General features: G+C 39.3%; 1 protein-coding gene across 2 annotated transcripts in view; it reads right to left on the bottom strand.

Annotated features, from left to right (window-relative positions):
- Positions 1 to 3,848: 3,848 nt before the first annotated feature.
- LOC130919994 (inward rectifier potassium channel 4-like) overlaps positions 3,849 to 23,811 on the bottom strand; it is a 38,561-nt gene continuing 18,598 nt past the window's right edge. For both annotated transcript variants that reach the window (XM_057842695.1, XM_057842696.1), the window contains exons 3-4: positions 18,604 to 18,780; positions 3,849 to 11,625 (exon numbers count right to left, since the gene is read on the bottom strand). In XM_057842695.1, coding sequence (XP_057698678.1) covers positions 9,993 to 11,625; positions 18,604 to 18,695 — 1,725 coding nt within the window. In that variant the 5' untranslated portion in view covers positions 18,696 to 18,780 and the 3' untranslated portion in view covers positions 3,849 to 9,992. The remainder of the gene's footprint in view (positions 11,626 to 18,603; positions 18,781 to 23,811) is intronic.

Genomic DNA, 23,811 nt, shown 5'->3' with positions numbered 1-23,811 from the left:
TAAATGTACATATATATACTGTATATATACACTGTAAATAATAGTATAACATATATAAATACTGTGTATAAAATACAGTTTAGAAAACAAAATCAAACAAACAAACAATAACAAGAACATCCTCATAAAGTCAGATGACCAGTTTAGGTTTTGCAGGAAATAATATGCCATTCTCACACAATATCAAAATTTTAAAGTGAAAATAAGATTATAGCGTTAAATAAAGGAAACCAAATGCTTTGAAAAAAATATTTTGAATCAGCCAAATTATTGAAAATAATTATTGAATGTGTACAATTGCTCTCCAAGTATAAACTAAGAAGTTAAACTAAAAATAGGCAGAATATACAGGATGTAAAGTACTTTAGTGGTCACTGCTATAGTTCAGCCACACGAGGGCGCTTCAACAACAGCCATTAAAAACCCTGTGCTTGCTGTCATTGTTGTCTTAACTTCTGTCCTTCAGTCATTTCCCAAAGCGTCTCACCCGCCCTTCCTATGATCTTGTTCATCCCACCTTGCCCATTATATTCAATCACGCATTTTTTCTCCATTTAGATCTTTGCCTTGGGTAGAATAGCTATATTTTGGGTCAAGTGTGACAAGATTGCATCGGTTCTTCAAATCAATCAAAATGTACATCATTGAAATACAGTATGAGCTATTTTAAGGTATTTTGCACGGTTCTTTCTCTTACTTGTCCTGATTATGATAACCTGCTTTGGTGGAATATGGAACTAAAATACCCTGATTTATTTTAGGTACAATGTACACATAAACATCAGCAGGACTTAATTGTGTTGCCAAGTACTGTACTAGGATTTGTACTTTGATTGTAGTTCAGAGTGAAAGGCTTGGACAAAGAGAGCGTATTTAGACCCTTCTGTCTGTAAGAAAAGTGAGTACGAGCAAGGCCAAATAAAAATAATTACACTGTAACAGTAAAAACTGTTTTATTAAGTGTTTTATCATACAAAACAACACACTGTGTTTTCATCTACTGATAAAAGTAAGAAGAATAAAGTGCATTTTCCTCTTCTGTACAATACATATTCTGCAGTTATTTGAATTCTGTGTCTTGGCTAACAAATTTTCTTCTTTTTTTTATTTTGGCAAATTAAAAACATGACATCTCCTTTTTCTGATGTTAAAAAGATGTTACAATGTAAGGAAATAAATGTTTAAACAGAAAGCAAACTGAGTCTTTGTTACGCTTCCTTTAAATAGTGTTTTACCCCCCAACCCCAAAAAAAGAGGACAGTAATCCTACTTTCTCTGTAGGCTCATAGTTCAGCTTTGATTATTTACTGTATTTTGCATTAGCATATGAAAAAAATAAGAGGGTAAACCATGGATCAAGTTTACAAATCCATCAACAGATTTGCACAGGAGAAAGTGAACTATAGGTGTGATAGCACCCTAAAATGTTACATTTGTAGTGTGTCTGTATCTTATGTATGTATCTGGTTTAGAATGATCAGTTCCATTTTGAACTAAAAGCACGCTATATTTACAAAAGTGAAGTGTAATCCAGAATAAAAGCTTGATACTTTATATAGATCACACAGACGTTACAGTGACTAAAACAAGGAACCTTTTGGAATGAACTTGAATAATTAATGCCTCGATCAATCAATGCCTATGAAAATGTACAATTCCCGATACCAGAGCCTGCCAAGACACAAGCTTGTGATACAGCTGCAAAAACTTTTAACCTTGTCTTCACATGTGGGTCATTCCGGAATTGGAAGACATTTCCCTTTAAATTTTAAATATTCCACGCATAAAATTCTGAAAAACGCAGTTTCTGAGTACATTTAAAGTCCTGAGACCAAATTGTATTTAAAAAAAAAAAAAAGAAAGAAAGAAGGAAAGAAAAAACGCTTGATTAGCCCCTTAAGTATCATTTTTCTCTGGCCTCACTGCCCCAATGAGGGGAATTGTTGCGTTGCTGTCTCTTGTAATGTAGCTGTGGGAATATTTGTTTTTAATGAATCTATATTTCAAATATTAAATATTTGTGGAACATGGAAATGCAACGATGTTATACTGCAAAAGTTCAAAAAGTTCAACTGTATTGCCAAACAGTTGAACTAGCTCATACTATTAAAGTTGTAACAACTGGACGTTGTTTTGCAGTTGACCAAGGGCGTAGGTTTGTTCTCAACATTGGTAGGGACGCAATAACAGCATAACCTGCATTTACACTTTTTGCTGGGGACGGGACATTAATAAGACCAAACAGATTGGGTACATTTCAAAATAGCCGGGTTCTACGTAAAAATGAAAAAAGTTACTGTAAAATTATTTTCATGGGAGAAAGTCATTTTCAAAATGCTTGCGTCATATAAAAAATATAAAATATAAAAAATGTGCATCGGCTGCAAATATTTCTTTTTTTTAATGATGTAGAAAATACATACATTTTAATTAGGGAATAAATGCACAAAATGCACGGTTGAATTAACGTTAACAGTAGAAAAAATACAGGAAGACACGTCTCTAAGCAGCTTTCTACTCGAGTTTTACAGGTTAGCAAGTTCACACGGTTTATGTTATGCTAACTATGATGCAGGTCTGACTTTCAGTTGCAAAATTAGTGGTGTGTCCCCACCTTCACAACACTGACATCTTTTTACGTTACTTAAAAGTGGCTGCTGCTGGCCGAAAAAAAAACTCCTAATATCCCTCCTCTTCAAAGGAGGCTGAGGAGCCGGCATTTCAACATGTATTTCTGTCTGGTTTGTGCGAATGTGGGGGTTCTAGTCATCAGCCAATCAAACGTGCGTTTGAAGGCGGGGAAAAAAATGGACCAGCACATTCAGCAAGTGAGAAGGGGTAAATGCAGGGGTGAAAGTGGACCAGAACGGTCAGGAACGCAGTTCCGGTATAAGATTCAGGGCCAGAACGTAGTTCCGGTATAAGATTCAGGGCCGGAATGCTTTTCCGGTACGCGGTGCTTTGATTCCGAAAATATGATGGCAACTGTCAAAATGCTATGTAAAAAAAAAAAAATCTAAGCTGCCACACATGCATTTCATCTCCAAGAAGAAAACAATCTACCAACATCAGATTTACATACACAAGTGTTAACAACAAGCATAATAAAGTGCTTGTGTAGCATAATCCCTTTCCACAAATATTTATTATTTATTTTATTCCACGGACGGCATGGAGGTTTCCCCAGCTGCTGCAGTTGTCTGAGTCTGACGATGATGAGTCACGTCAATGTGCGAATGCACGCAGGAAAGCAAAATGCCTGGACTCATTTATCCATTCAATTGGCTGACATACTGACGTGATGAGCATAGCTAGTTAGCTCTGATTGGTTCAAATGTGCATGTTTTCTGGAACAGCAAAAAAAAAAAAAAAAAAAAAAAAAAAGGTTGAGTTGATGCTACAAAAAAGGGCAATGCAACATAAAATGGATCAAATCTTTAAGAGCAATGAAAGAGTTGAGGAGACTTATTAATCATATTTAGTTTTATTTGCTCTGATGGGGAGGTTCAGAACATCTTAGCTGTCAATGTGCACTTTGGACTTATATTTGTTCATTTATGTTAGGCCACTTATTCATTTCCTTATGATTTAAAAAAAAAAAAAAAAAAGTCAATGTTTGCGTGATCTTCAAAATATATTCCATTTCACTCTGCATAATATAAGTCATTTGTATTTATTTTTCTGAATGCATGTTACTTATATCTTTGTTATTAAAACAACAACAACAACAACAAAATGTTTACATTAACTTCAATTTTAATATGCATCCTATGTTCTTAAGTAGTTAAAATTGAGATTTGCCATTTAGTATCTGAGGGGAAATAAATATTAGGAGATGGAGGTTGGGGTTATTGCTGTTTTTTTTTTTTTTTTTTTTTTTTTTTTTTTTTTTTTTTTTTTTTGCAAATCATTGAAAAAATACAATTTTGAATGAAAATTGTGTGTTATAGAAATAACTGCTAAAACAGTTTTCTTTGCATTTCAGTAGTTTAAGAGATTTGACCCACCCCCCCTAAAAATGAAAGGAAAAATAAATAAATAAATAAATAAAATTTCTGGCTCCGTGGCGACCTTCACGTCAGGGAGTTCCGGCAAGAAATTCTAGCTACTTTCACCCCTGGGTAAATGTAAGTCTGAACATAATGTAGGGTCAATTCTATCCTTACAACTTATGGGAAGACAATCTAAATTACTTATATAACGGAACTCATTATATAATGCAAATAAGGTTGATTAAAAGTTGGGGGGGACAATTTGAGCATCCTTAAAAGTTGGTGGTGTTATGTCCCTGCCGTCCCTATGCAAATCTACGCCCTTGCAGTTGACTAAGCGATAAAGTTTTGAACTTTTTTAAGATTTATGCCACTTATTGAATACGGCTTAATATTTTATTGGTGTACGCCCTTGCAGTTGACTAAGCGATAAAGTTTTGAACTTTTTTAAGATTTATGCCACTTATTGAATACGGCTTAATATTTTATTGGTGATCTGTTTGGTACTGTTAAAATGACCACAAAGCACATCACTAAAATATCGTTGCGTCATCTCGATATTATAATTTTTTTAGTTCTGTGAATGTATTAAAAAGCAGCTGAAGACTTCAATTGATGAGCGTTTTACTCGGTTAAATTGTATTGAATGCATCATTCGCTGTCTCAAAACTCACATTACCCTTTTTTTTTTTTTTTTTTAAATTGACCGCATCATTTTTGAGTTACTGCCATAGCAACACCTTAGCAACGAGGGACGTGCCCTGCTGCCGGCCGCTACCTGATGACGTAAACTCCTGAAGACCTCGTCAGCACTCTGATACGAAAGTATAGCACAACGCTATCCTCGCCATGTATTGCAAACATTTTCTGGGTTTTACTCGCGAGATTCGTCATGCCATATCGATGTGTAGCGATGAATTGCTTACACGAAGGCTCGCGACTCTATAAGTGGCCCAAAAAAACTTTCTTCAGCAAGGGTTTGCACATCTTTTGTGAGAGTCAACGGAAGAATTTCTCCCCGGCTCCTCGATTGCGCTTTTGTTTTCAACATTTCAGCGATGACAGCTTTTAAAGCCTAGGAGGATACAACCTTGGTTTTTCAAAGATGTAAGTAGACCCTTAAAGGCAATTTGATACGTATATTACCGTATTTGCCCAAATATAAGATGGCCCTGATTATAAGACGACCCCCTCTTTTTCAAGACTCAAGTTTGAAAAAAGACTTATGAACACCAAATTAATTTTTATACAGAAAATAATTACAGTACATCTGAAACATGATTATAACAATGTATCTGAGAGAAAAAGCATGTTATTTTGCCTCATTCAAATCTTAATATCTGAACATTTAAATATGTAAACTAAAGTGCAATCACATTCATAAATGAATGGCTTCTGGTTTTTGAAATGTAAATACACCAATCTTTTGTGATAAAACAACAAAATTGCAATAACTGCATTAACCATCAAAGTGAAGTCTAACTGTAACTGTAGTCTTGAAAAAATCTGAGTAAGGAAAACCATTGCAATAAAATAATGCAAACTGGTTAAACTTGAGAGTAGCTGAGATCTGTCATGACAGAACATCGCTTCAATGATATCGGGCTCCATCCAGCGTCGTGAATGGGTATAATGTCTGGACCGCGAATAATTGACGACACCCACTTTTTTCAGTCTTATTTCAATGCAAAAAACACCGTTTTATATTTGGGCCAATACGGTACTTGATCGCGACCTGTTTTTTTGCTGTTGTTGCTTGCTTGTCATAAGACAGCTGACAGGTTGTCTATTCATGTCAATTTGATACTGGAACATTGACAGAGTTGCCTGCTTAGTCAGGTTGCAATTTGTTATTTTTGGAACTTGTGGGAACTACACGGCTGCTGTCTGCCATAGTTGACGCCAACACAACAACAACTCACAACAACCAGGAAATGTCTCACTCCATCGCACCTCTGTCACTTCTGTAAGTCACGCGGTGCATTTAGGAACGCATGCTAATAGACCCGCTAGATTATAACCCGATTCGTTACAATTAGGGCTGTCAAACGATTAAAATTTTTAATCGAGTAAATCACAGCTTAAAGATTAATTAATCGTAATTAATCGCAATTCAAACCATCTCTAAAATATGCCATATTTTTCTGTAAATTATTGTTGGAATGGAAAGATAAGACACAAGACGGACATAAACATTCAACATACTGTACATAAGTACTGTATTTGTTTATTATAGCAATAAATCCACAAGATGGCATTAACATTAACATTCGGTTAAAGCGATCCATGGATAGAAAGACTTGGAGTTCTTAAAAGATAAATTTGTGTACAAGTTATAGTAATTTTATATTAAGAAAAAGAACGTCTCCTGCTCCGCCCAAATGGATGATGGGAAGTTGGGCAACCATGACTGTCAGTGGTGGCTGCAAATGGTATACAGTGTGTTCTGCGATGTGTTCAATTAGGCGTGTTAAGAAAAAGAACGTCTCCTACTCCGCCCAAATGCATGATGGGATGTTGGGCAACCATGACTCTCATCAGTGGCTGCAAATGGTATACAATATGTTCTGCGTTGTGTTCAATTAAGCGAGTTAAGAAAATGATTATCTCTTGCTCCGCCCAAAATTGGACAACCATGACTGTTAGTAGTGGCTGCCAAAAGCTGAAGCCAATAAAAGACGCAGTCCAATGAACGCCTGTGTCCACACGCATTTCTCTGCCTTTTTGCTCTCAATGTTCTAAAACGGCGTCATTGTAAACTGTAAACAACGCATGAACAGGTCATTCCGGGCATGCATTAATTGCGTCAAAAATTTTAACGTGATTAATTTAAAAAATTATTTATCGGTCGTTAACGTGATAAATTTGACAGCCCTAGTTATAATACATTTACATCTATATAGCTACTCGTCTGTTTTTGCAATTACTGATATTATCACAGAATGACTGGGGAAGGAAAGGTTCGAATAGAAATCACGATGCTAGATGCCTACCACTCTTCCTTTAGTGAAATGTCGAGCTGCCAACCTGCATCATCACCAACATCTGCTGTGCTGAGTTAATCGTCGTCATCCGACGCCTCAGGTTCAAACATGTAGGGATTAATTGTAGATAATCTTTCCTGGGAGCCTTTGCCTTTGTTTGCGTCACGAAAGAGCGATCCTGAATGGTTACTTTCGGTGGAAATATCACTGATATCTTTGCTGCGACTATGCTCTCTGTGAATAGTCTTCTGTTGCGTTCAGGAATTTACGTTACACTTCCAGGTTTGGGAAGGGACTACTAGTGCAAAAAAACCTAAAAAAAACAACAACAACAACAACAACGTAATTTATCCTCACAGTTACGCATTAAAAATGACATGTTTTTTTTTTTTTTTTGACGAACTCGACGAATTTAAATTTTTTGTCCTTTCTTCTATTTTTTTTTATATTCTTATAAAATAGCTAGCCTTGATTACATTGTCTACATCTACCTCATGTAACTCTGTTATGCATATTATCAAACTATGACAATAATTTCTGCAAATATTATGTGTGCGTGAATGATTTTTTGTCTCGCTGTGCCCAGCGATTGGCTGGCAACCAATTCAGGGTTACCCGGCTTACTGCCCATAGTTAATTGGGATAGGCTCCAGCACCTCCGCGACCCTCGTGAGGATAAGTGGAATGGAAAATGAATGAATGTGTGTACCTGTCATTGACTAAATATGTGTTAGAATGCGCTCAACTTTTGTTCAGAATTAGCTTCTTATCACTGGTTATGATGCGACTTGCTTTTCATTCATTTTCACAGCTTTACAGTCCTATAAACAGTGTGGACACAGTGCGTCTCCAGAGTTGAGAGTGCATTGTTCCACTCCAGCGAAACGAGATGAGTCATTGGCTAAAGGCTGGGTTTATCCCACCCATCGGACGCTGCGCATCTCTGAGGGACTATGGGCAGTGGGCGGGGCTCTGCTGGCCTGGACATTGTGCTTCTCCGCATGATGATTGGATGATCTGTCTGAGGCTGAATCCCTTTTTGATTGACAGCGAAATGAGCTAATCAGTGATCTTGTCGTATTAACATCCGTGGGAGGCATTTTCCAATTTTCATTCTGTTGTTCTACGTTGAGCCGGGGACTTTCATAATCATCCTAGCAACACTTGCTTTGCTAAACAGAACTAGTGAAAAATTGAGCTTCTATTTATGGTGTTATTTTTAATTAATTAATTTTTTTAGATGCTTGTGTTTGAAGACTTTTTTGAAGACTCTTTCCCTACCGTTACGATTGGATCTCAGTGCCGCATTCGACACGGTTGATCACGACATACTACTTAGCAGATTGGAACAGTGGGTAGGGCTTACTGACACTATTCTTCAGTGGTTCACATCCTATTTACATGATAGGGATTTCTTTGTGTCAATCGGAAACCATCAGTCAGAACGAACCAAATTCACGTGTGGAGTCCCTCAAGGGTCAATTCTTGGACCACTCTTATTTAATATCTATATACTTCCCTTAGCTCAGATAATGGAACAGTATGACATCTCCTATCACGCCTATGCAGATGACAAACAACTGTACATTTCTGTGTCCCCACATGATTATAGTCCCTTAGTCTCCCTGAGTAAATGCATTCATCAAATCAGTGAATGGATGTGCCAGAATTTTCTCCAGTTAGATGTGGAGAAGACAGAGGTGATCATTTTTGGGCAAAAAAAGGAAAGGTCAAAGATAAGCAGGCAACTTAGCACAATGTCACTTACAGCTACAAATCAAGTCAGAAACCTTGGCGTAATTATTGACTCAGACCTAAAATTTGATAGCCATCAAAATCATGATTTATTACCACCTAAAAAATATCACCAGAATTAAGGGGCTTCTGACTCAACAAGACATGGAAAAACGTATGCATGCATTCATTTTCAGCAGATTGGACTATTGCAACGGTATATTTACGGGTCTTGATAAAAAATCAGTCAGGAAGCTGCAGCTAGTACAGAATGCTGCAGCCAGAGTCCTCACAAATACAAGGAAGCTGGACCACATTACACCGGTTTTGAAATCGCTACACTGGCTTCCAGTGAGTCAAAGGATAGACTATGAAATACTACTGCTCGTCTACAAAACACTTAATGGCCTTGGACCAAAATACATGCTTGATTTGTTCGATTACTATGAGACATCTAGACCCCTAAGGTCGTCTGGAACCGGTCTCCTGCATCTTCCAAGAACAAGTCCCAAGCAGGGTGAGGCAGCATTTAGTTATTATGCTCCTCACCTCTGGAGCAAGTTACCTGAACGTCTGAAGTATGCTCAAACTGTTAGTTCTTTTAAATCAGGGCTAAAAACGCTTTTGTTTAGCACTGTATATCCATAACTGTCTATACATTTCAATCTACTTGCTTTGTATTCCTCTTATGTATATCTCCATTGCTGATTTCAATTATTATTAGTTGTAGTAGTTTTTGTTTTATTTTTATTTATTTTATTCTATTTGTGATTAAATGTGATTTTTATGTATAATTTTATTTCCAATTTTGATTGTCTTGGTTTTTACGTTGTATTGATTTAAATGTGATTTTTATGATCTTCATGTGATGTAAAGCACTTTGAATTGCCTTGTGTTGAAATGTGCTATATAAATAAATTTGCCTTGCCTTGCCTTGCCTTGCCTACCGAATAGTTGTTGCTGCGGAGCCCCTCCACCGTCACAAAGCACTCACAGGCGGACACACATTGAGCTTCCCTTCAGTGAAAGACCAGGATCCGCAACTGAATACTACAATATGTAGCATAAAATCAACAATATTAAGGAATAAAAACATGGAAGCCAAAATGTCCACTAATTCCGGAATGACCCATGTACAGTATAGTTCAAATAGTGAGTTGTTTAATTCACCATTGACCCATGTACAGTATAGTTCAAATAGTGAGTTGTTTAATTCACCATTAGTGCAATGTTTTGGTTGAGTGCGCTCATAGAGAACGGTCACCTTCTCTTGCTACTAGCTTCACACTCCAGATTCCCGACTTATGTATAAAGGTAGACCAGGCTGTAATTTGTCCAGACTGATCTGGTTTTCAGTGTCCAGCACACACAGCATCTCCACCATCTGCTCCTTAACAAAAGTCTCCTTGAAGCCCGCCGAAAGCTCATCTCGAACACTTGCTCCTCGTTCACTTTTGGCCCCCAGGCTGCCTGCCTCCCCATCTTCTTCATCCTCACCGCAACAAAGCGCGACCTCATTCTCGTAACAGAAAGCGCTGGGTGAGTGGAGCCCCAATAGATGGCGAGCCGCTCTTGGAACAAACGGTGACGGAGATTGTGACAAACTGGAGGTGGAGGACGAGGGAAGCCGCCCATCACCTTCTCTTTGACTGAGCTCTCTGGCACTGCAGTGTGGCGTTGTCGGCACTTCGTATGTCTTGTGGAAGCGAGAGTAGTCTACGTGGTAGCGGTTTCCCTTCTCAAAGACCACCGGTTCAAATCGGTGACCCCACAAGATCTCCTTGGCCAAATAGGAGCTACGGGCCTGAGTGGTCATCGCAGTAGCCTCCACCATGCCCTCCAAGATGACCACAATCTCAAAGTCTTCCTTTTGAAGGTCAGTGCTGCTCAGGTCATACAGGGGACTGGTCTTGTTGATTTCATGGACCACCACAAGTGGTGACACGAGAAACAACCGGTCCAGGCCGTCATCGTAGCCGACGTCGATGTCCGTCTGCTCCAAAGGGAGGTACTCGCCCTCTGCCGTCATTTTAGGCTTAATGAGCTGAGCGCGCACGTGTGCTTCCACGATGTGGCTCTTCCGCATGTTCCCCAGGCGCCACATGAGGCACAGCTTTCCATCTCGCAAGGCGATGACAGCGTGATGTGAGAATAGCAAGGTCTGAGCCCGTTTCTTGGGCCGTACCATCTTGGCCATGATGGTGCCTATCATGAAGGAGTCAATGATACAGCCCACGATGGACTGCACCACCACGGTCACCACGGCAACAGGGCACTCTTCGGTGACACAGCGGAAACCATATCCAATGGTAGTTTGGGTTTCTATGGAGAAGAGGAATGCCCCGATAAAGCCCTGGATGTGCAGGATGCACGGCCGCCATTTGTCCTGTTTGTCCTCTGCTTTGCTCTGAGAGTCTTCCTCCTTTGCAGGGAAGTGAAGATCAAAGTCTCCATGAGCCAGTGCCACTCCCCAGAAGACCAAACCAAAAAACAACCAGGACAGAAGGAAAGTGGCAGTGAAGATAAGCAAAAGGTATCGCCAACGTATGTCCACACAGGTGGTAAAAATGTCAGCCAGGTATCGACGTTGCTTATCCTCCATGTTGTCAAACACTACATTACACTGGCCATTCTTTTTCACGAATCGGCTACGGAGTCGACCTGTACTCAAGTCGATGCCGATGTGTCGACATGATGGCGAAGCCCTGCAGCTGTTGTGGCCCGCGGAGTCATCCGGCACTCTCAGAGACAGAGCACCTCGGGCATCTTGGCCCGCAGGATATTTTCCTGCTGCTTCGTCCTCGGCCTCAGTGCACGACGCCGTCAGGTTCTGCTGGGTCAACGGACTGTGGCCATTGTGGAGGCCCAAGGCTGAGATCTTCAGGGCATCTTCGTCTGTGGAAACAATGCTGTATCTGGAAAACAGAAGGTGAGTGTATCTTTGTGAATGCTGTCTTCCCATGTTTTATCAACTAACACACAGAAGACCTCCACTCATTTACAACACACTGTAGATCAGGGGTCGGGAACCTATGGTTCGCGAGCCAGATTTGGCTCTTTTGACGGCCGCATCTGGCTCACAGACAAATCTTTTATTATTAAAAAAAAAAAAAAAAAAGTTTCGTTAAACTCTTAATGCTGTTACCTGCATCCCGAAGGGGCCGCTGTCCCCGCTGCTAGGGGTGTGACAAAATATCGAAATACTGATATATCGTGATACTTTGTATCCCAATATGTTATCGATATGCTCCTGCCAAGAATTGAGATATTGTTTTAAAAAGGTGTCAATGTCTAAAAAAAAAATAGTGTTAGAGATTTTTATTCATGCTTAAAACACAACCATTATACATCATATTTTGTATGCTTTTGTTATGCTTGCATGAGAAAATTGTAGCATGGAGCATCATTGTTATATTAATCTGTTTGAGTGTGCCTTCCCATAGCCTTGACTGTTGTAGACTGTATCACAATATGCCCAATTATGGACTGTTATGTTCCTGTGTTTTCCAATATGCCCTGAATGAATACAATGGGCGACTGTGGCTTATCAGGCTGAGCTCATCATCGTTCTAGCCAGAGCCGGTGTTCAAGGTCATAACTTGAGGTGTTTTTCCCCTAATAGTAGATATTTTTGTAACTTGAGATGTTTTTACCAGGATATGCTATAGTAAGTTTCGGTCTTGTTTCTATGATGTCAATTCATAAAAAGAGGCATGCCCTGCATTTCTCTTTTGTCCACATGGGGAGAGGAGGCATTGTGCGTGGCTCCGCGTCCGTACCCAAGAGCTCTTGTTCATAAAGCCTTCAAAGCAAAGCAATCCATGGTTGGGGTCTGATTCATTTCTCATCGAGCTATCGAGTTGACACTTGTCTTGGAGTTTAAAATTGAACTTCCCTGACAAATAGGAACCAGCAAGTTGCTACCAAAACCTTCCACCATAATAGTGTTTCAGTTAACTCTAAGGCTGCATTGACGGTGCACGACGCCGAATCCATTTAGACTGGGAACGTTCGTTCATTCGAAACCAGAGCATTCACAGTCATTCTGTCCGATTTTCAGGGCATTTACAGGTAATTTCCTGCTCAGTTTGAGTCACTGCCTATTCATTTGGATGATTCCCAGGTCATTTCCTGTTCTGTAACTCAAAATTAAACAGGAAGTGACCCGTAAATACCACAAAATCAACAGGAAGTAACTGAAAATAAAGAGGTAAATGATCTTAAATCGCCCAAAATTACCTCATTGCCTGGCATTGGCTGCCACTGACGGCCATAGACGTTCAATCCGTTTGAAGTGAGAGGGATGGCAGCGAATGAACACTGCCACCCTCCCAGTTCAAATGGATTGGTACCAAGAGGTTCCCATGACCGGCATTGCCAATTTAGTGCAGAAGAAGAAGTGGGCGAGTGTAAGAGGAGAGAGGGACAGGCGTAGAGAGAGAATTGCGTGGGAGCGCTGTGTTGAGTGGCTGGGTGTCCACCACTGGTTTTTGTTTGTGTTAATAAAATCTCCAATAAAAAGACAACCGACACGTCCATGGGTTTTTATACACTACGCCACCTCCCCGAAGGAAGAACCGGACGTAGGAGCGATGACGAACGAGCCACGGAAATCGCCGGTCCACTCCCGACTATGGTTCGGAGTTGAGAGAGAGATTACCAAACAGTGCAGATTCGTAACAGCGCATTGCATGAAACGGCGACGATCACCGGCGATTAGAAAGCCGGTTCGCAATAATTTTAGTGGGAAAGTGGCAAACATACATGTGGTTGTGTCTATCTATCTATCTGTCTGTCCGTCCGTCCGTCCATTCATCCATCGAAGAGGCAACGCAGATGACGCAGAGACATTGTTCAAGTGGGGTTGCCTTATTTTGCTGTCGAAAATAGCGGCCGATGTGCGCATGTGCGTGAGATCAGGAGGTAAACTTCCCACGTTTTCCGTTTTGTTTTCTGCGTTGTTAGAAACCCTTTTGAGAGGATGGCAAAAAGAAAAAAAGATGAGCATTATCGTACTTTTCAGCAAGACAAAAGGACATAAATGCGGCACAGTTTTTATCTCGTGGTTTTGGTGAGTCAACAGACGTAAGCTATTTATCCCAGTTCATCGTGATCGCAAGGTTTTAACTATAAAGGGATAACAAGAGGGGAGAATCTATTCAAGTCCTTCACTGAGTTCGCTAAAGAAAAAAATCCACGGATGGAAAAACTTGTTTCGATGTGCACTGATGGTGCTCTGTGCATAAGTTTCTCAACGCCTGCATGAAGCTTGACCCCACCAAGTATCAACCAGACTACAAAGCCATCAGCAAAACCATGCAGCACCAGACCTCACATTAATGGTAAGAAATACTCATCATTGATCAGCAACAGCATAACAATGTTATTTTTTTTTAAAAAATTGACTTATCCTACTTTAAAAGTGTTGAAATGACATAAAATGCACACATTACTTATATTTTTAGTTTTAAAGAGCATATGACACGAGAAAAAAAAGTCTTAAATGGCATTATTATGTGAATTAGAATCATATTTTGAGACGATTCGACTATATACAACAATTTAGCAAAGCACAGATGACGAGAAATTAGTCTTTTAATCTGCCGATTAGCCACGCCTACCATTATAGGGCTTTAGCGTCCCCAACAGGTGGATGACGTCAGCGGTAGACTGGGCTCATCGGTTTTACTATTCAGCCCATTGAGGGGGAATTATTCAGAATGAGGAAAACGCGACGAAGAGAGCCGCAAAATGTCATTGTTTCAGTCTCTCTACTCCAATATTTTTACAGGATATTCTTTTTATCCAAGTATTTTTCCCCAATAGCTATATAAATGGCTTGAGAAGGGCCAGTCAGCCCGTCGAGGGGGAACTATTCACAACGAGGAAAACGCGACGAAGAGAGCGGCAAAATGTCATTGTTTCTGTCTCTTTACTTCAATATTTTTACAGGATATTCTTTTTATCCAAGTATTTTCCCCAATAGCTATATAAATGGCTTGAGAAGGACCAGTCAGCCCGTCGAGGGGGAACTATTCACAACGAGCAAAACGCGACGAAGAGAGCGGCAAAATGTCATTGTTTCTGTCTCTTTACTTCAATATTTTTACAGGATATTCTTTTTATCCAAGTATTTTCCCCAAATGCTAAATAAATGGCATGGTCATGACAAATAACAGTCTTGTGCTGAATGGAATATGAAATAATAAAAATGCATTTATTCAGGACGACATGGCAAAATTACTCCTTAATGGTCAAAACTGTCGACTTCACCTTTACTGTCGCACCTCCCGAACGATATTTTATGACACCTAAATCGGACATATGTCATTTCCCTTCCCCGGCTTCGGAGAATGTAAACAAACCAGAAGGCATGACAGCTAGCCGACATGCTAACCCGAACCGAGTGATGTTTCAAAGTCTTCGAAGCGGAAAATCACACATAACTATCCTGGATTATTTGACATGACGACCCGGTTGTCGATTGTCTTCGCGGATCGGCAAACCGCCCGGCGGAGAGCAATTTACAGTTCGTTCCCCGGAGGAGGGTGGCTGGAGTTGTTGTGCAGCTAACGTGCTGCTGCTAATGAGCATTAGGAGAGCTTTTTACATGCCTATCAATGATCAAACGTAAGTAGTCCTTCATTTAAAGGAAGTTTGTAGTGTTTACTTTGTAATCGCTGTATTCGTATTTGACATAATACAAAACAAGATGTTTACTCACTTCCTCGTAAGTCCAATGGTCCCACAGTAAATATCCACGGTGAATGGGAACCTTTTGAAACTCCAAAAAGGCGCATACGCCTCTCCCTCATACAGAATGATTTTTCTGCAGCCGTTTGGCTGGCGTGATGCGAAAAATAAACGTATTAATCCGCAAAATCAGCTGAATCCTTCGTCCTCATACACAACAGTACACTGTAGCGTGAAGAGGACGTCTTCTACCGTACACGTCACAGCGCCCTCCTCCTCAATGCAAGACCGAAGCCGGAAGTCACTCATTTTCATGGCGCGGGATTAAAAAAACTGAATAAAAATAGCGATCGCTTCCACACACAACCAAGCGGCCCATATCATTCAGGGGCATAAAATACCGCGTGTATTATGAAATAAACATGCTTTTTCGTGTCACAGGCACTTTAAACACTTTAAAAGTGTTGAAATGACATAAAATGCACACATTAACTTCTATTTTTAGTTTTAAACATTTTGTATGGCTCTCATAAAATTGCATTGAAAAATAGGTAGTGTTCATGGCTCTCTCAGCCAAAAAGGTTCCCGCCCCCTGCTATAGGTAGTAACTGCAATCATCTTGTGTTAACATTCACACCCTCTATACATCTGGACAGAGAAATGCAAAAAAACCTTGAAATGTGGAATGTCATATCTACTAAAACATCTATTCGACATCTCCACTCAAATTAGTTTAACCTTTTCAGGGACAGTACTCACTACAGGGAACAACTAATCAAAAGTTGACAGTTAAAGCGGAAGTTCAGAATTTTTGACATTAGGCTTAATCTTCGAGTTAGCGGGGATTTAATCAGTTGGTGGAGTTGATTTCAACAAATTCCGTGCAGTTTGTAAGTTAATTGTTAGTTTGAGGGCTCCGGAGTGGCTAAGCTAGGACGAGTCAATTGGGCTGACTTAGCATGCCAATAAAAAACAACACAGATCTACGCACAGACCCTACATAGTCAAATAAATTCAAAATGCAGATCATTGTTCCAAAATACCCATGCGGCCAAAACAATGTCAAACCAAACTGCCATAATTAATTTCATTCTGCAGGACTATTTTTTTTGGATGCGTAATACGACCACAATAGAGAGGAGTGCTTCGGCCACTCGTGCTCACGCTGTATTCGAAGAAGGTGTGAAGTCGGATGGTACCAATTGTGACCTCAAAGTGTTCCAAGCAGATGTTAAACAGCAAAGATGGCTGAAGTATTTTTTTTAAATTTTTTATTTTTATTTTGGCCATCAAAAGCCATTATGACCTCCAGCCAACCTGCCTTTTTGTAGGCGATCAAAATAGTGGAGGCATTCCAATGATATTTTTCCAAGATTGGAGGGTTGAAACTCTGACTTCCCACCTTCCTCGAATGCAGCATCAGTCTGCTTAGTTAAGTGACGGCCGGCAACATGATGAAATGTGCATTTAGAAGCTGTGGAAACAGACAGAAGAAATGGCAAAGCAAAGTTTCCGCAAATTCCCTATAAGGAAAGAGGAACAATATAAACTGACTACGTGTTGCTCGCTTAGACATAAAAAAAATCAGCGGTGGTCCTCTGCAGAGCTGCTGGAATACAAATATTGCTGTTCATACTGCAGTTATTGAAATGGAATGGTCAACTCCACTGACTAATTAAACCTTCACTAACTCAAAGATTAAGCCTGATGTCAAAATTGCATAACTTCCTCTTTAAGACCATTAATCATTTCAAAAGCAAGTAACTATTTTTGGTCATTTGAATTTTTTTTTTTTTTTTTTTTTTTTTTTTTGACACTTAAGACCTTTAACCCTTTATAGGGTAAGTGACTATTTTTAGTTGTTGAAAAAATATATGAGCAATTTTTGTTTTATATGATTTTTAATTAATAATCATTACCGTATTGTTTTTTTTTTTAATGAATGAATTTATAAATTAATACATTTATATTTAATCTTATGATTAATAAAAATGAAATGAAATTAAACTAAACAATCATTAAATTAATATTAATGAAGAGAAATACACACGGGTTATGGCCCCAATTAACACTCTAAAGCACAGGTGTCAAACCGATTCCAGAAAGGGCCTAGTGGGTGCAGGTTTTCTTTCTAACCAATGAAGAGGACACCTTTTCACCAATTAGATCTTTTACATGTGTAATCAGTTAAACTTTGTCAGGTGTTGCTTGTTTCAGCAGGAAGTTCATTGGTTAAACTCTCAGCACGTTATCGGTTGGAACAAAATCCAGCACCCACTAGGCCCTTTCTGGAATCGGTTTGACACCTGTGCTCTAAAGTATCATAGTTTAACTCATTGCATGCCATTGACAAGGATAGATGTCAAATACCTTTAAACCAGAAGACTGGCTATGAATTCTTGGTTTCAGTGCTATTGATGGACTTCTAGTGCTGTCAAAGGCATCCAGATGAGATAAATGTAAAATTTTGCAGTTGATCATTATTAGTAAGAAAAAAAATCATTATAAAAAACGGCTAAAAAAAATAGTGGCATCTGTGATAGCCAGAATTATGCGGTTAAAAAAAAGAATACTGCAAAATACGCATAAAAATCGGAGCAGTAACTCCTTCACCATAAATATATGGTGGATTTATTGACTGAAAAAGATGATTTTTGTAAAAAATGCTTACACCGCAATCCGCATATGATCAGTCTTGGTCACAGTGGTGACGTCACTGCAATACTTTTCTCATTCGCCCTCATCTCAGATGGGGTTCGAACCCATACTGTCATAATGGTAGTCAAGCGTGCCTGAACAACTGAAGGAGATGAGGTATGATGCAAGTGCTGTGCGGACAAAAGTTCAGGAAAACGTCTTGAGATCTTAAACTATAGCCTCAGTACTCAGCACGCTTGACTGCCCTGGTGATGGTTTGATAGTGGACTTTAAACATTAGTTAGAGAAGGGTGAGAATGAGAAAGTGGTCACCATCAGACCAGTTACACATATACTAGTATACATTTTGCAGACGTTTACTATAAAACAACAATTAAAATGTAGTTCTATTTTAGCTTTTGTGTTAATTTACCAGTAAACTTTAATGTTTGTTTGTCTTTTTTGCTACAGTTCTGCTAACCTAAGCTGCCATTGTTGTACCATAATTTAATAAGGGTGCTATTCTACTTTTTGAAAGTAGAGCATTATTCCCGATATCTTACCTGTTGACTCGCACCGCTCCCATGGCAATGGTGATCATCAGTCTATGTCTGCAAGGGCAGTAATGGAGGTTGGGACGGGCAGTTCCAACCATGAAAGTACTGTTGCTGGACTGAGATGCAGTATGAGCTCAGGTTGGTCTTACATTTGTGACCAACTGCGTCTTCTCATGACATTGGCTATGAACAAAGAAGCAGAAAAACTCGTAAATGAAGAAACCTTAGGATAACAAAAGAAACATTATGATTGAACATTGTTAGTGTAATTACAGTAATGGTCTGATTAGCTGCCATTGACATTGACAGAGAAAGATGTCTAACCGATTTGAACCACGGAGAAGCATGGCTCAAGGGCAGAGTAGTTGTTCCCGAGCACAGACGTTTGGATTCAATTCCTCCACCCTGATGGCCATATCAAAGTGTCCTTGAGCAAATACTGGACCCTACATTGCTCCTTATGCTGTGTCATAAGAAGGTGAATGAGGAAAGTGTCAAAGCGCTTTGAGTACGTTGAAGGTAGACAAGCGCAATGCAAATGTAAGCCTGTTTGCTAACTGGGGGATTTGGCAGTCCAAGTTAAAATAAAATAGGGATCTGTTAATGACTGAGTTAAACACGACACCAATCTCGCTTGGAATTTATTAGGACATTGTACAAAAAGTGAGTAGAACCTTTTCAGTGGCAGAAAATTGTCTTAACGTGATGACAAAATATTGTGGGTCATTGAAGAATTGGGGGACATTTGGGGTATAAAGTCCCTGAAAAATAAGCTTTATATTATCTGATTTTGTGCTACACATCAATAATAGGTAGAAAACTATCAAATTCCTGAATATCTCATGTTACCATATAGCAATGGTAACAACTAGACTTCATTATGATATTGACGAGACACATTTCCCAGACACTAGGCCACGCCTTTAAGTAGGGGGCCGTCCCACACTCCACTTCAGACGGTTGCAGTTATTCTCAAACACATGCAGCGATCCAACACTGGGTTTAGGTTGAAAAAGTACGAAAGACAGAAAGGATTGTCTCAGGAGTGATTTGTTCGAGGATTCAAGGTAATTATTATATTTTTCGTACCATGCATGCATTTTGAAACGTTCATTCTTGATTCAGCTCAAGCTGTGTGCAGACGCACCCTTCCGAGCTTCCACGAGCAACGTATCTCAGTCGATAAGCGCTCAGGGCCAGCTCAGGGCCAGCCTGTAAGCTCGACTCCCAGTATGGCTCCAAAGAATCTGAGATCTGTAGACTTGGATGAAATAAAATCCTCCATACAGACCACTAATCTGCTTGTGCAAAAGACTGCTGTGTGATCTCAACAACCGCACAATGGAGCTGCTTGACTGGACGCTGAGTGACAATCTAGAGAGCTCCAGCTAATGCGTGCTGAAAATGAGAAACTCAAGCAGGCAGTCAAGGAGAGAGATGTTCGCATCAAAAGGCTGGAAATTTTGGCTGACGATCTCGATCAGTGCCGACGCGCAAATGACCTCATCATTTCTGGATTACAACTGACGCCTAGATCGTTTGGCCAGGCTGTTAGCCCAGGTGATACAGTGGCGCAACAGGCAATCGCTAAGCTACAAGAGTATGGAATAAACATGGAACCGCAGGACATCCGTCGCTGCTTTCTGCTCCCATCTGGGGGGAGAGGACCGGCGACGGTGCTCATGAAGCTGGCAGACCACAAGAGCAAGACTGCCCTGCTTAGCCAGCGTCGCCGCCTGAAAGGGTCGAAGATTTTTTTGAATGACAACTTGACTCGCCGAAATGCCGAAATTGCAAGAAAAGAACGTCAGCTCAAGAAAGCTGGAAAAATAGCCAGCACCTGGGTCTCGAATTGCAGGATCCTTATCAAGATGCAAGACATGAAGATTAAAGTGATAAGGAGCCTCGAGGAGCTGACCCCACTCGAAAATTAATGATGACATCTTAAACTACACTTCGATTAAAATTGGATGAACAGATTGAAGAGTGCCATGATGACCCAAATGAATATCTCGATCCGGACCACAACTAAATGTTTTTTTTTTCTCCAATTTTTCTTTGTTTGGATCGATTTGACTTTAAGTTGCACGGATATAACATGATGCAAATGAATCGGGCAACTAGGGGGGAGGCGGTGTTGCCTTGTTTGTTAGCGAAAATTTTAAGTTTGAAATCCTACATGACATGTCAACTAGGAGTGACGATCTCCTGGAATGTATTACAATTGAGCTCCTTATCCCCAATTGTAAAAGCATAATATATGCTGTGTCTATCAAGCTCCTGTTTCAAATGTCCAGCTCTTTACTGAGTATATGGAAAAGATACTGTTTAAAACGAATAACAAGCATGTCTTTTGCTGTGGAGACATTAATCTAGATTTATTGAACCCCCACAACAAAATTTTCCCAAAGCAAATAGATGCTGGAATGTCAGGGACAATGACAAAGCCATAATTTTGTACGCCCTGAAACTCAATAACTTTTGGGAGGATAATTCATGTGAAAAGGGAAAAGCTCATGTAATATGATGTATGCAATTCTACCATGTTTGATTGTGCGTCTTTAGCTCTATGGGGGAAAGGAAAATGAAAGCATATGCTTCTCCCGTCTGCCCTTGTCAAATCATATCACATTTTGTAATTGTCAATGATACCGATGATGATGACAATAAATATTTCAACAAAAAAAAAAACGTTGTGAAAAAAAATCAATTGGAGAAATGAACCGCTACAGCAATGGCATCATAGTTTGCAATATTTACGTTAAATAAGTGCTAATTCCCCGTTTTTTTGCTTTTAACCAAGAAGACTGTTTTATGTTCATATCTATAAAGAGTTCAGGGATTTAAGCATTTATTCACAAGAATTTTCAACGAGAAAAGCTCTTTGTGGTGATAAAATGGCGTCACAGTGACTTAAAGACTAGCAGCACATTCGACATATTTACGTAAAATAAATGCTAGCCGCCCGTTTTTTACTTTTAACCAAGAATCGAGACTGATTTATTTCCATATCTATAAAGAATTCTGGGATTTAAGCATTTATTCACAAGAATTCAATGTAAAAAGCTCTTTGTCTGTGTTTCCACTCGGTCAGCTTTGACCTATTAATCGGCCCCACGCCTGGTGTCCCGTCAATATATTACGAAGTCTATGGGTAACATTTTTACCACCGCCAGTAGGTGAAACCTACAGAAAGTGGAGGTTATGTATTCGGTTCTGTACAGTGGCGGAGCTTAGGGGAGTGTGACCTCGCCCGTGGACAGTCCACTTGGGGGTCCCGTTGATACTCGTCGCACCCGGGCCCTGTTCATATTTGTTCCGTCACTTGTTCTGCATGTCTGTTTGTCTATATGTTTGTGTTCAAGATAACTAAAAATGGAGTGAAAGGATTATTATCTAATTTGCACGATATGTTTGAAATATGATTTGGATGTGGTGTTTAAATTTAGGGTAATGGTCAAAGGTCACTGAGGTCAGAAAAGGAAATTCACGAAAAAGGAAATGCAAATAACGCATAAGCCTGTTTAACTTAAACTTGCAGGTCAGAAGATGTGATGAGAAGAGAAAGCTTGATGACATTTTGAAGTCAGTTGAAGTCAGTCAAGTTGAACTCAAAAAGGGGTTCTGAAAGGTGCTAATGGCACTACCACCCACCTTTTCTGTGAATTTATTGTTGACCTTTTTGAAAAACGGTGAAAAATGTCATTTTATTTTTGTCCCTCTGTACTATGTTTAAATGTGTTATTTGGATAAAGATGACCCACAGGGGCAATTAGCATCCCAGGAGTTGCATCATTTCCACAAAGTGACCTCATCTGCTTGTATTCGGGATACAGCTCAAAAGAAGTAAGTGCACCTCTCTTTTAATGGATTTTCGTTGCCCTTTGCTTCATTTGACTTAAGTCATAAACATGTCGATTACATTACTGCAACATCATGTGTTAATAATTCAAATTAATTTATTTATTCATCATCTGTACCGCTGATCTAATGAAAAGGAATTTTAGCCTCTCCAAAGAGCACACTATGTGCTCTCGTAGTGTCTACCGCATGGCAAGTAATGGCTGCCAAAAGTTGTTTATTGTCAAATGTGCTATCATCAAATGTGTGAACATCAAGCGTTAGAATTCAACTTGTTTTCGATGAACTTTGTCCCAATATTTTTTGAAGTGACATGGAATGACATACATTTGCTCAATGCATGCTTTTAAAAAACTAATTGATTATGTCATATCCAGCATATAATGTGATTCATTGCTTTTTTACCGTGATGAAAATGATATAGACAAAGGTTTGTGTGCATATTGTTGGATTCATATTTGGAATAATATGTTTTTAAAAAAAAAATGTTTCACTGTTACAAGAAGCAAATAACTTTTTTTTCCCTTTTTTTTTTTAATCTGAAAAGAAAAATGACATTTAAGGGGTAGCTCCAGACTTACGGTATTTAAAATAATACAGTCTCAAACATTCATTAGTCTCAGAATTTTTTTATTTGGTTTTAGGAGAAGTACATTTACTCAGAAGCTGCATGCTTTAGTATTTCGTGTGAGGATTATTTAAAATTTCAAGTGCAAGATGTAAAATTACTGTGATCCCTCGTTTTTTGCAGTTAACGGGGACCATAACCCACCGTGATAAGTGGAAAAACCGCGAAGTAGCCCCTCCCCTTCCCAATTTGTATAAAAATGCGTGTTCAATGTATTTATTCAGATTTAGATTCACTTTTTTTCCCAAAGAATTAAAAACAAAAAACAAAAAAATGTGTGTGTATATATATATATATATATATATATATATATATATATATATATATATATATATATATATAATATATATATTTCAAGTGCTTAAAACCATTTCTAAGAGCATTGAAATGTAATAATTATGTTTTAAACATGTCACTGTCCCACCAAATTATTTTTGAACTAGAATAAAGTAGAAAAATGCTTGTCTTTATTAGGGCTGTCAAAATTATCGCGTTAACGGGCGGTAATTATTCTTTTAAATTAATCACGTCAATATATTTGATGCATTTAACGCACAGGCCCCGCTTAAACAGATTAAAATGACAGCACAGTGTCATTTCCACTTGTTACTTGTGTTTTTTGGTGTTTTGTCGCCCTCTGCTGGCGCTTGGGTGCGACTGATTTTATGGGTTTCAGCACCATGAGCATTGTGTAATTATTGACATCGACAATGGCGAGCTACTAG

Source organism: Corythoichthys intestinalis, chromosome 8 (assembly GCF_030265065.1).
Source record: "Corythoichthys intestinalis isolate RoL2023-P3 chromosome 8, ASM3026506v1, whole genome shotgun sequence".
Classification (NCBI taxonomy): domain Eukaryota; kingdom Metazoa; phylum Chordata; class Actinopteri; order Syngnathiformes; family Syngnathidae; genus Corythoichthys; species Corythoichthys intestinalis.
Note: the sequence above shows the minus strand (reverse complement) of the source record. Positions and strands in the feature narration are given on the sequence as shown.